The sequence below is a fragment of the Eubalaena glacialis genome, chromosome 7 (genome assembly GCF_028564815.1).
Source record: "Eubalaena glacialis isolate mEubGla1 chromosome 7, mEubGla1.1.hap2.+ XY, whole genome shotgun sequence".
Taxonomy (NCBI): Eukaryota; Metazoa; Chordata; class Mammalia; order Artiodactyla; family Balaenidae; genus Eubalaena; species Eubalaena glacialis.
Genome location: NC_083722.1, coordinates 81,767,141 through 81,780,273, shown reverse-complemented (window position 1 = coordinate 81,780,273; position 13,133 = coordinate 81,767,141). Strand labels below are relative to the sequence as shown.

General features: G+C 41.2%; 1 protein-coding gene across 4 annotated transcripts in view; it reads right to left on the bottom strand.

Moving 5' to 3' along the window:
• Window positions 1–13,133, bottom strand: part of PXK (PX domain containing serine/threonine kinase like) — a 75,108-nt gene that overhangs the window by 30,260 nt on the left and 31,715 nt on the right. For all 4 annotated transcript variants that reach the window (XM_061195457.1, XM_061195455.1, XM_061195458.1 and 1 more), the window contains exons 4-6: window positions 10,153–10,339; window positions 627–704; window positions 45–118 (exon numbers count right to left, since the gene is read on the bottom strand). In XM_061195457.1, coding sequence (XP_061051440.1) covers window positions 45–118; window positions 627–704; window positions 10,153–10,339 — 339 coding nt within the window. The remainder of the gene's footprint in view (window positions 1–44; window positions 119–626; window positions 705–10,152; window positions 10,340–13,133) is intronic.

Here is a 13,133-nt window from a genome sequence, read left to right as displayed (position 1 = left end):
CTGAAGTCCTTGAAATGAGCCTGAAGCAAAAAAAACTAGCTTACCCAGCTTAACACTAGCCGTTCCTTTGGCTGATTTTTAATCTTCATCAAGAAATATTTCTTCCTTATCCTCCAACCTGTCATAAAAGCAGAGATGTGTTTATAGCTACATGATTTTGCACCAACTGATATGTTTTGGTGACCAAGTAATTAATAAAAATTAATTTTGGAAATATTATTCATAGCTATATAAGCACCATTAAACAACTATTTGGTAATACTGACATGGTAAAAGCTGAACTAAAAAAAAAAAAAGGCAAAGAAATTACTCTACTCATGGAAAAGGGAAAATAGCACTTCAGTTTAGATTTAGTGAAAAAGATAAAACAAGAATGAATGATGGTTCTGAAACTATTAGTTACTATCATCCAAATCTTCAGATGGAGCTTTAACCAAGATTCATTAAGTAATAAAGGTTAAGGACTGCATCCTCAAACAGTACAGAGGCAAAAAGGAAAAGAAATCACCTGCATTTCTTATGCATTTCACCTGCATAAAAACTTTCTTGGGATACTTATAAGAAAGCATGACAAAGAACCCAGTTCTCTGATCTTTCTTAACAGAATGGGTATGCCAGTTTCTCACCTATGTCTTTCAATGGTTCCACCACTTCCCACTTTGGTTCTGATCGGAAGAACATGGAAACCTGTTGTAAGGCAATCTCTGCAAAGATATTTTAGAAACTCATTAGTCAAACATTATCAGGAAAGTGCCATATGCTTAAGACATTATTCTTGCAAATGAAATTCTTATGGTCTATGACCTTCTTGAAAAACTTAATTACAAAAAAATGAACACAGACTAAATAAAATGTGGGATTCTAGATTGGATCCTGGAATAGAATAAGATCATTAATGGAAAAGCTAGTGAAATCTGAATAAAACTATAGTTAATAGTAATGTACCAATGCTAATTCCTTAGTTTTGACAAATGTGCCATGCTTACAAAAGATGTTAACATTAGGGGAAAATGGGTGAGGGGTATATGGAAACTCTGTACTATCATTGCCATTTTTTCTGTAAATCTAAAATTATTCCAAAATAAAAAGTTTATTAAAGAAAAGAAAGTAATTACTAATGGAATAATTACTTAAACTGGAAGATCTAAAATATGCAAACTAGTTGGCTTAACCCAAGAATTCAATATATGCACCAGACAACAACCCGAGCACAAAACTCAAAGCGTATTGTAAGCTCAGCTTGGAATAGCATTAAATGTTGCTCCAAGTGATATTTATCCCACCTTCATTCCTCATGAAATTATAGCTTTCACCAACAAAGAAGCGATTAGCCTTAAATATATACATACTGGAAATAGAAGCCAGTGTTTTAGAAAAACATCCATATACAGCAACAATATGGTTCTATGGTGGGAAATTACCATATGCCTGCTTACTGGAAAAAAAACCCCACCCTTCTCTTTGTGTTTGTTTATCATGAGAACGTTTCCCCCTTCTAAGAAGACAATGAAAAGAGGAAGTTCTTTAAAGTTCACTGTATAAAGAAATTATCAGAATAACTGTGTTTTTACATTTCCTGCAAAAAGCAACATCTATAATTTGCTATTTTCCCTCAATGTAGAGAGTGAATGAAGCCACACTGGATCCCTGAAAGCAAACAGCAATCCTCCAAATTCATTGTGGAACTGCACCTCTGCCTAGCATTAGTTACATTCCAGGCACGAGGGATTTAGCAGAAATGTTTTCCATGTGTCAAAATGACCTAGTCTGGAACTAACTATGCCGAGAGCTAGGCAAACAATATCATTTTGATATATTTTACTGTATATTACGAATTGAGATTTGGGGAAGAAAACAATCTTACTGACTCAATATGTAAAGTGTCAGTGTTGTCCACACATAAGAGAACATGAGATGACAGACACAGAACAGGCTCCGTTTACATTTGTTTTAACTACTCCAACGTGACCACCCACTTGGAGAGGTTCAGAGTGGCAGAAGCAGATGAATTTTTATAACCGACACTGGGAACCCTGAACCTCCTCTAGAAGTAATGCAGGTATAAAATGCTTTCAGTATTTCCAAAATAACTTGAACATAAACTACTTAAAAAGATATTCTTTTACGTGAAAATCATAACAACTTTGAGAAGGATTATGAAAAATAATTTTCTAAATGGGATACAATGTCATTCTCAGAGGCTGTAAAGGACAGTTGGTTCAAAACTAACAGTGACTCATAATTCCCCACAGTATCATTATTCCACAATGTTTACTGTATGCTACTATATGTTATACATTGTTTTAGGAATGGGGGAAACAGCTGTGAGCAAGTGGAATATGGTAGATTTGTTATTGGCAAATTAAGGACTAGAAAATAGCTTTTTTTACCTTTGGGGTCAGGGAATTGTAGACAGGACATTTTCTTTCCTCTGAACTATGATTTATTGTCAAGTAAATCACATGACTACCATGCTCCCGATATTAATCCCTTCTCTCCCCAGATTCAGGTAACACACTTCAAACCTAAACATCTACTCCTCTGCTTAGAAGCCTTTATTGGGGCCCCGTTTCCTTCCCAAATCAAGACCAAGTTTCTAGCTCTGGCTCTACCTTACCCTTCTGTCTCTACCCCCCACAGTGTATGAGCCTCACACTCTTTTCACTGAGATTTGCCTGCCAAGGCCCCTGAAGACTGGCCTACCTCCACCCCTTGGCATTTTCTATTCCTACCCATCTATCCTTTGAGGCTTAGCCCAAATTTGCTGCTCCCCTAGCCAGGACTCCCTCCCTTCTTCCCTCCACTGCACACTTCGGTGCTACACCTGTCCCTCTCCTATGGGATTCTGTCTCACATTAGGGCTACTGTCTTCCACTAGACTGTGAACTCTGGCTGGAAAGAAATATCTTAAACAGGGCAGAGCCCACAGCCATACGAAAATACTTCTTTCTCTCTGGGAGCACTGGCCCTTGCCTCTTGGCCTGGCTAACTTCTACTCACCCTGCAGATCTCCATGTAGGTATCACCTCTTCTGGGAAGCCTTCCTCCATCTTCAGATCTGGATCATCTGCACCCTGACCCCCACCCTCAAGGTGCTGCCATGTTTTTAACCTGCCACAGTCTTCACCTGTCAATCTCCCTGCAGAAGTGCCATGGGGTGGGCATGGGATTAGGAGATTATTCATTCCTTGGTGCTGTATTTGTAGCACCTGGCACATAGTAGGTACTCAATAAATAGTTGATGAAGTAAGAACTAAGGGTTCAATACATGTTCAATGGATGTGGACACTCTCTCCCATTAGAACATGAAATCCATGAAAAGGAAGGCATTTGCCCTACATTTCTCTAGCACTGACACATGGGAAAAGCTGCATGCTCAATAGATGCTGATAAACAAGCCCCAGACAGGAAATGCAGAGCGATGCCTTCAACTCCATCCTGTGCTTCCCACAGAGCTCAGACTTCTCAGCTCAGAACGTACCAGCTGCCTCCACTGTGTGCAGCCTTTGACGTCCTAGATCCCAGCCCCGTGAGATGACTAAAGGGAATAAACACTGACTCCTCCAATCCCACAACTGGGCTCCAGATCCCCCAAACTACTACAGCAGGTGATATTGCAGCAGCCTGCACAGCGGATGTGGGCCTCCAGCCTCTCTGAAGCATCCTGCTCTTGTTCTGAATATAATCTCATCTTCCCTCCCACCCTCCCCTCCTGCCCAATCCCTCTCTCACTCCCTCCTTCCCTTCATCTTGGAGTCCACTACTATCTGACCTGTTCATAGCATTCCTGGGCTTTTAGGACTAGAAGAGAGCTTCGACACTACCTGGTCCACTCTCCCCACCCCCACCTCCTGTGTCATAGGTCAGGACCTCAAGGCCTATAGAGTGGAGATGCTGCTAATAACAAAGCTGGGACCAGGATGCAGGCCTCTTGATTTCTGGTCCAAGTGACTTCTGCGTGGACATTAAAAGCTTCCTTACGGAGTCGTTTACGGTGGAAAGACGGCTACAGTGCAGTGAAGCACCTTGCTAACAAGATGAATAAGGTGGTGTGTGTGTGCGTGCATGCATGTGTTTCCCAACACAAACCCCTCATGACCGGGAGACACCTGTTTTCCCTGTACAGTAGCTGGCCCTCAATTAGACTTTCTAATTCAAATGAACACCCCAAAACCTGCCCTCAACAAAGCACCAAGGACCTATACTTCCCTTCTGTGAATTTGGTCATAAGGAAAACATAAGAAAAAGAAAAAAGGGACCAGCAATCCCAAGCTGGGGACCCAGGGAGGAGAGGAGGCAGCTGCTGATGTCCTCCAAACTCCTACTCACCCATCCCCTGGGGAACGGGTGGTATCAACAGTTCCCCTCCAACAAAGCACCTTCGGGCTCAGTCAGAGCAACAGGCAGGAATGTAAGCATGGTGATTTCGGCCACATTTGAATGCAGAACTCAAATCCTGCTGCAGTGAAGCTGGGTGGTGAGCACAGACCATTTGGAAACTGATGAGAGGTAGAGACGTTATCCATATTAAAGGGAAACTGGCTCTGCTTAGGGAAGTGCCAGAAGTTTGAGGTGTGCAGGGAGCCACGCTGTAAGTTTTGGGAAACCTGAACAAGTCTGTCTGGCTTTTCGGGGAATGGCTCAGTTAAGATGGTGTGGAGGAGGTGGCCTGGGTTTGCCTTTCCTGAGGCTGCTGGTGAGTCAGCATAGAGGAAAGACAAGTTCTGACATTTCATGCAAAGGGGGAAATAAATCAGCACTTCTCTGAAAACAGCATCCATCCCTTACTGTTTCATCAGGACTGTGCCCTCTAAATAGCAGCAGCTTCTTGAGCATTTGAGTTCTGGCAGGAGTCTCTGACAATTTTCTTATACTCCTGCCCACATCTGCTGTGGACTCCTGACTGTCTGCCATGCTGGGAGAGGGGAAAGATCAGGACAAGAGCAGCATGTGAGAGAGGTACAATAGAAGGAAATACAGGGATCAGACAACCTTCCAGGGGCTGAGGAGCATTTCAACTGGGAAACATTCAGAAACTAGACACTTGTAAAATCATACAAACGTGCAACCCTAGGTAAGGCCCTTCTTGGGGGGGGCCACTCATGTATAAAATGAGAGGGTTCTACTGGAACTCATCAATGAGTTCGGTAAAGTTGCAGAATACAAAATTAATATACAGAAGCTGGTTGCATTTCTTTATACTAACAACAAACTATCAGAAAGAAAAAGTAAGAAAACAATTCCATTTACAATCACATCAAAAAGAATAAAATACCTAGGAATAAGTCCAACTAAAGAGGTAAAAGACCTGTACTTGGAAAACTCTAAGACACTAATGAAAGAAATTGAAGAGGACACAAACAGATGGAAAGATATACCATGTTCATGGGTTGGAATAATTAATATTGCTAAAATGACTGTACTACCCAAGGCAATCTACAGATTCAGTGCAAACCCTATCAAATACCATTGGCATTTTTCACAGAGCTAGAAGAAATAATTCTAAATTTGTATGGAAACACAAAAGATCTTGAATAGCCAAAACAATCTTGAGAAAGAAGAATAAGCTGGAAGTATCATGCTCCTGATTTCAAAGTATACTACAAAGTTACAGTAATCAAAACAGTATGGTATTGGCATGCACGTGCACATATGCACATGCAAACACAGAGAAAAAAGGAACAGAATAGAGAACCCAGAAATGAACCCATACTTCTATGAGCAGTTAATCTATGACAAAGGAGGCGAGAATACACTATGGAGAAAAGACAGCCTCTTCAATAAATAGTATTGGGAAAACTAGACAGCTACATGCAATAGAACCAAACTGGCTACTCTCTCACATCATATACAAAAATAAACTAAAAAATGGATTAAAGACATAAACGTAAGACCTAAAACCATAAAACTCCTAGAAGAAAACATAGGTGGTAAGCTCTTTGACACTGGTCTTAGCGATATTTTTTTGGATGTGTCTCCTCAGGCAAGGGAAAAACAAAAAGCAAAAACCAACAAACGGGGGCTTCCCTGGTGGCGCAGTGGTTGAGAATCTGCCTGCCAATGCGAGGGACACGGGTTCGAGCCCTGGTCTGGGAAGATCCCACATGCCGCGGAGCAACTGGGCCCGTGAGCCACAACTACTGAGCCTGAGCGTCTGGAGCCTGTGCTCCGCAACAAGAGAGGCCACGACAGTGAGAGGCCCGCGCACCGCGATGAAGAGTGGCCCCCGCTTGCCGCAACTGGAGGAAGCCCTCGCACAGAAACGAAGACCCAACACAGCCAAAAATAAAAATAATAAATAAATAATAAATAAAAAATTAAAAAAAAAAAACAAAAACATAAAATCTGGAAAAAAGTTGAACACCTATATACCCACTGCAGACTTTACAATTAGTATTTAAAATAAAAAAAAAAAAACCCAACAAACGGGACCTAATCAAACATAAAAGCTTTTGCACAGCAAAGGAAACCATCAACAAAACAAGAAGGCCACCTACTGAATGGGAGAACATATTTGCACACAATATGGCTGACAAGTGGTTAATATTCAAAATATACAAAGAACTCATACAACTCAACATCAAAAAACCAAACAACCCTACTAAAAAATGGGCAGAGTACTTGAATAGACATTTTTCCAAAGACAACATACAGATGGCCAACAGGCATATGAAAAGATGCTCAACACTACTAACCATCATGGAAATGCAAATCAAAACCACAATGATGGGCTTCCCTGGTGGCGCAGTGGTTGAGAATCTGCCTGCCAATGCAGGGGACACGGGTTCGAGCCCTGGTCTGGGAAGATCCCACATGCCACGGAGCAACTAGGCCCGTGAGCCACAACTACTGAGCCTGCGCGTCTGGAGCTTGTGCTCCGCAACAAGAGAGGTTGCGACAGTGAGAGGCCCGCGCACCACGATGAAGAGTGGCCCCCGTTCGCCGCAACTAGAGAAAGCCCTCGCACAGAAACGAAGACCCAACACCGCCAAAAATAAATAAATAAAGAAATAAAGAAGCTTTCATTTAAAAAAAAAAACAACAAAAAAAAACCACAATGAGGTATCAGCTCATACCCATCAGAAGGGCTATCATCAAAAAGACCACAAATAAAAAACAAGTGTTGGTAAAGATGTGGAGAAAAGAGAACCCTTGTGCACTGCTGGTGAGAATGTAACTTGGTGTAGCCACTAAGGAAAATGATATGGAGGTTCCTCAAAAAATTAAAAGTATAACTACCATATGATTCAGCAATTCCACTCCTGAGTATATATCAGAAGAAAATGAAAATGAAAATTAGAAAAAAATATATGCACCCCCATGTTCATTGTGGCATTATTTACAATAGCCAAGATATGGAAGCAATCTAAGTATCACAATGGAATATTAATCAGCCACAAAAAAGAATGAAATCTTGCCATTTGCAACCACGTGGATGGATACAGTCAATAACTATGTAATATCTTTGTATGGTGACATATCATAAGTTGACATCATCAACTTTTCATGATGATTATTTTGAAATGTATAGAAACATCAAATCACAGTGTTGTGTAACAGGAACTAACATAGTGTTGTAGGTCAATTACTCTTCAAAAACAAACAAACTCATAGAAAAAGAGATCAGATTTGTGGTTACCAGAGGTGGGGGCTAGGGGATAGGGGGATGGGGAATTGAATGAAGGTGGCCAAAAGGTACAAACCTCCAGTTATAAGATAAATAAGTACTAAGAATGTAATACACAACACGATAAATATAATTAACACTGCTGTACATTATATATGAAAGTTAACAAGAGAGTAAATCCTAAGAGTTCTCATCACAAGGAAAAATTTTTTTTCTATTTAATTTTGCATCTCTATGAGATGAGAGATGTTCACTAAACTTATTGCGATAATCATTTCACAATGTATGTAAGTCAAATCATTATGCTGTACACCTTAAACTTATACAGTGCTGTACATCAATTATATCTCAATAAAACTGGAAGGAAAACAACAACAAAAAAATAACACTAAAAAATAAAACGAGAGGGTTAGTTCTGATACGTCTGCTCCAAGATCCCTGCTAGCTCTGACCCCTGGCAACTCAAGGTACTTCTCGTATAAGCTCCCTGAGAACAGGGAGCACATCTTCTTCACACCTGCACCCCAACACCCAGCCCTGCACCCAGCACGTGGCATAGGCAGAGCAGACAGTCAAGGTTTATGGAATGAATGGCATCATCACGTGTGCACTACACCTTGATGCTTGCCCTAGGAGAACATTAGCAGACACCCTCAGAAAAAAATGTGGACAAACCAATGAAGAGGGCTGGGTTGGGACTGACTTGATAAAAGTCAATACAGGGACTTCCCTGGTGGCGCAGTGGTTAAGAATCCACCTGCCAATGCAGGGGACACAGGTTCGAGCCCTGCTTCAGGAAGATCCCACATGCCATGGAGCAACTAGGCCCGTACGCCACAACTACTGAGCCTGAGCTCTAGAGCCCGTGAGCCACAACTACTGAGCCCACGTGCCACAACTACTGAAGCCCACGTGCCTGGAGCCCGTGCTCTGCAACAAGAGAAGCCACCAAATGAGAAGCCCGCGCACCGCAACGAAGACCCAACTCAGCCAAAAATAAATAAATAAAATTAAGAAAAAAAAAAAAGTCAATCCAGAAGGCCCACGATCTGATAATTCTGAGAACAAGTGAGGTAAATAAAGCATGGTGAAATGAAAGCCAAGCAAAATCTACTCTGAAAGAATGCGAGCTGTCCTGGGAGCCCCTTTTCTCCTATGTGAACCGAGAAACAAGTGGGGGAAGGATGCAAGCCTTGTAACAATTCATTGTTACTTACAGTAAATGTGAGTTTGAAATTAACTTTCCTTCACTTGATTGCATTCTAGAAACACATTTTTCTTACAGGCACTTCCATTAGAAGATGGCAGGTACGTTCTAGGACAAGGCTTCTCAAACTTTAATATGCATGCAAACCACATGGCAACCTTGTTAAAACCACATCCTGATTCTAGGTTTAGGCTGGGGCCTAAATCCTGTGTTACTGACACGCTCCCAGTGATGCCAGTGCTGCTGTCAGAGGACCACACTGTCAGTAGCAAGTTCTAACTGTGGTTGTCAAACTCGGCGGCAATTAGAATCTCTAGGGGAGCTTTACAAATTACGAACCCAATCCACAGAGATTCTGATTTAATTGGCATGAATGCAGCCTGGGCATCAGGATTTTTTAAAGCTCCCCAGGTGGATTATATTATGCAGAAAAGTTTGGTGCCTGACAAGTAGTCCTCAATTTCCCTCTATCTGACACAGAAATAAGTGTCTCCCTCCAATTACTTCAAAAGCAGCGTTCTGAGGACCTAAAATGTAGTCTGTAAACAATCTATTCTCTTAGCAAGGAAATCAGCTTATTAACAGTACCCAGAGCTCCACTTAGACTCTAAGCATGGTTTAGCTTTAAAAAACCAGTTGAATTCTAGTCACTGGTTCAGTTCTACAACAGTTTCTATTGGTCTCTTCAAGGCCACACCAGAGTGTATTAAATATTTAAACACTCATTCTGCTGACAATGAGCTTACATTACTGATGCTAGCTTTGTGTGTGACTGGCACCCTTTCCAACTCAGGCCCCTGGCTGCCACCCTGACCCAGGGAAGGTTTGGAAGAGAACTACCTCTTCTTTAGGCTTTGCACAGAGTGGATTTCAGCGAGCAACTGGGAAGACACAGAAAGAACACTTCTGGATCACTGTTGTGTTTAAAGTAATTCCCAGAAAAACCAGGCATAGTATATACTGTAAACACAAAAACAGAGCCAAATACAAATCAAATTGAGATTACTGTATAGATTATTGTGGACTATTTACTCTCTGTTTTGTCAGGGAAGATAATAAAGACAAGACTCTGTACATAGACAATAAGTTCTCCTCCATATTTTTCTAAACAGACATCACAAACATTTTAGAACAATTTTCTTCTTATATATCTACGGTAAAAATACAATCAGGTAATTATTAGTAAATGAATAACACCCTATAACAGATGTACACATCTCCCCATTTGGAAGGAGAATTTCTCCCACGTATATTATCTCCAGCAAAGAAAAGTGCCTCTTTTGTCCCGGGACTGTAGCTGATAGATCCTTCTACTTACCAGTATAGCTTGCAGAATAGTTGTTTGGATCTAAAAACTTCTTAACCAGCTCACAATTAGACAAGATATGATTTGTGGTGATAACGTTGAGATAGTTCTGAAGACCTTTCTGCCTCTCAGCTATGAACTCACGATCCATGTTACCAATCAATTTTTTGGGAGGAAGAGGTAGACTTAGGCCTGCAATCTTTAATTAAAAAAAAAAAAAAAAAGTATTATACTCATGTCATCCCCAAATAAGATACATTATCAGAATCCTGAGCCATCATATTTCATTAGGTCTAAGGCATTTTAGGATGCATCCTAATTTGTCATACTATAAAAATGTGAAAAACTGTAACTGAGAATTGATAAAATGCTTTATTCAGTGTAGCAACTTTAAAACTTAATTTTGTAATGTGGTTTTCTTTTTATCAAACATATACATGAACATAATTTCAAGAGTCAAACAGTTCTTTTTTATTATTACTAGCAGTCCCACCGTGCTCCTACCACCCCCCCCCTCAACAGGTGACATATCCATTCCCCACTCCCCAGAGGCAGCCACATTCAACTCTTTCGGCTGATCTTCTGGAATAGGGGAATGTTCACATTGTTATGTCTTGATTTTTCACTTTTACGCATTATCTGTAAGTTTCTAATTATGGAAGATTAGGATTAAGTTCTCTTTCACAATCCTAATCTCATTCCATACACGTTCTATTACTACTCCTTCCAATATAGTGATGTTATAATTTTATTTAGTGCAATATTCATATTTACATTAGGTAAATGATATTCACAACTGAGCCAAAGAGCATGCTTATTATTCCTTTCTGTCAATTAGTAGCCTTTTTAAGTTTTCTATTCAACTCCAAACTTTCCGCCTAGGCCTTTTCTCAACACACTCAGACACAAAGATGTATCAATTTTATCTTCTTGAGGAGTACCTTCCAGAACCCACCAACCTGCTCCAAGCAGGACTGGTGGTCCCTACACCTGCTGCAAAGCTGGCATCCTGGGACCTCCCTTCACCATCATGCTGGAGAAGCTTTTGCCCTTTCTCCTGCTGAACCCCATTTCTATATCCATACCTGCCCTTTTCTTAGATAATTCCCTGACTTTGGGTGGAGATACCCTGTGTCAGCTTCCTAAAAAGGGAGCAAGGGAGATAAATTTTTTGAAACCTTGCATGTTAAAAAATGTCTTTATTCTACCCTCACACTTCATTGATAACGAGTCTTGATATGGAATTCTAAGTTGGAAATATATTTCTTCCTCAGAATTTTTAGGAGCTACATTATTGTCTTTTAGTTTTTGGTGCTGCTGTTAAAGGTTCAAGCAGTAGATTCTTGATTCTGGTTTTTTTTCTCTCCCTGGAAGCTTTTAGGATCTTCTCTTTGACCTCGGTTTGTGAATTCCATGTGCCTTTATGAGGCTCTATTTTCATTCTCTGTGCTGAGTACTCAGCCCTTTCAATCTAGAAACTAATATTCTTACATTCTTTGGTATTTTCTTGTATTAGGTCATTATTTCTTCCCCTCCATTCCCTTTGCTTTCTGTTTCTAGAACTCCTGTTTTCCAATGTTGGACTTTCTGGACTGGTCCTCTATTCTTATCTTTTCCCTCCCATTTTCCACCTAAGTTAAACATTTTCTCCCTGGGATATTTCCTCTATCTTTCAGCCCTTCTGAAGAGTTTTCATTCCTACTATTATCTTTTTTACTTCTAAATACTTTTTTTTCCTTAATAGCATCCTGATGTAATGTAATGCAATTTTTCATCTCTCTGAGATTATAAAAGACAATTTTTCTAAGAACCTGTGACCTCACTCTCTTTAGGTCTTTCCTCATAGGCTGGACAAATCCTCCCAAAAGAATCTTCCAGTCTCCTGCCTGGAGGGTCTACGCCTGACTGCCAGTATTCTGGGAGCTGAAAGGAAGAAGAGGGCTTGGCTGGGGGCAGGGGTGGGGAGTAGTCAGGTCTCCTGTTTGTTATGTAAATTTTCCAACTATGCCTGCATTCTCCAGTCCAAAGACTGTTCTACCCTCTCCAGAGAATAAACTCAGTTTTTCTACTGGAGGGAGAAGAGCAGCCATAAGTTGCTCAGATGGGGAGATTTGGTGATCTGACTGCTTAAACATACTTTCAACTCCTGATTTTAGCTTGACCTCAGCCCAGGCTGCAGGCAGCAGCTGGTGCTGTCAATTGCTAAATCTTTTGGAGGTTCTGTGGTATAAATTGGGACCCAATGGGGTTAGCCACCCTCACTGCCATCTCAGAATTCTGCCTTCTCATATCTGCTTAATTAGTTAGCTCTCATCCATTGGATTTTCAGTTTCAAATGTTTTTGTTGTAGTTTTCTCCTCTCCTATTCTATTTGTCCTTGGGGGTGTGTGTGTGTGTATAAGATCAATTTACTGTTGTTTTAGAGTGGCTTCGGGAGAGAGGAAAAGTAAATGCGGGTGCTCAATCTATCATTTTCCAGATCATTTAAAACTTTATGAGTCCCGGGCTTCCCTGGTGGTGCAGTGGTTAAGAATCCACCTGCCAACGCAGGGGAAAAGGGTTCGATCCCTGGTCCGGGAAGATCCCACATGCCGTGGAGCAACTAAGCCCATGCGCCACAACTACTGAGCCTGCGCTCTAGAGCCTGCGAGCCACAACTACTGAAGCCCAGGCGCTTAGAGCCCGTGCTCCGCAACAAGAGAAGCCACCGTGATGAGAAGCCCACTCACCGCAACGAAGAGTAGCCCCCGCTTGCCACAACTAGAGAAAGCCTGCGCGCAGGAACCAAGACCCAATGCAGCCAAAAATAAAATACAATAAATAAATTTATTAAAAAAAAAACAAAAAAACTTTATCAGTCCTTTTTCTTTTTTGGCCACACCGAGAGGCATGCAGGATCGTAGATCCCCAACCAGGGATCGAACCTGGGCCCTTGGCAGTGAAAGCACGGAGCCCTAACCACTGGACTGCCAGGTAATTCCCTATGAATCTAT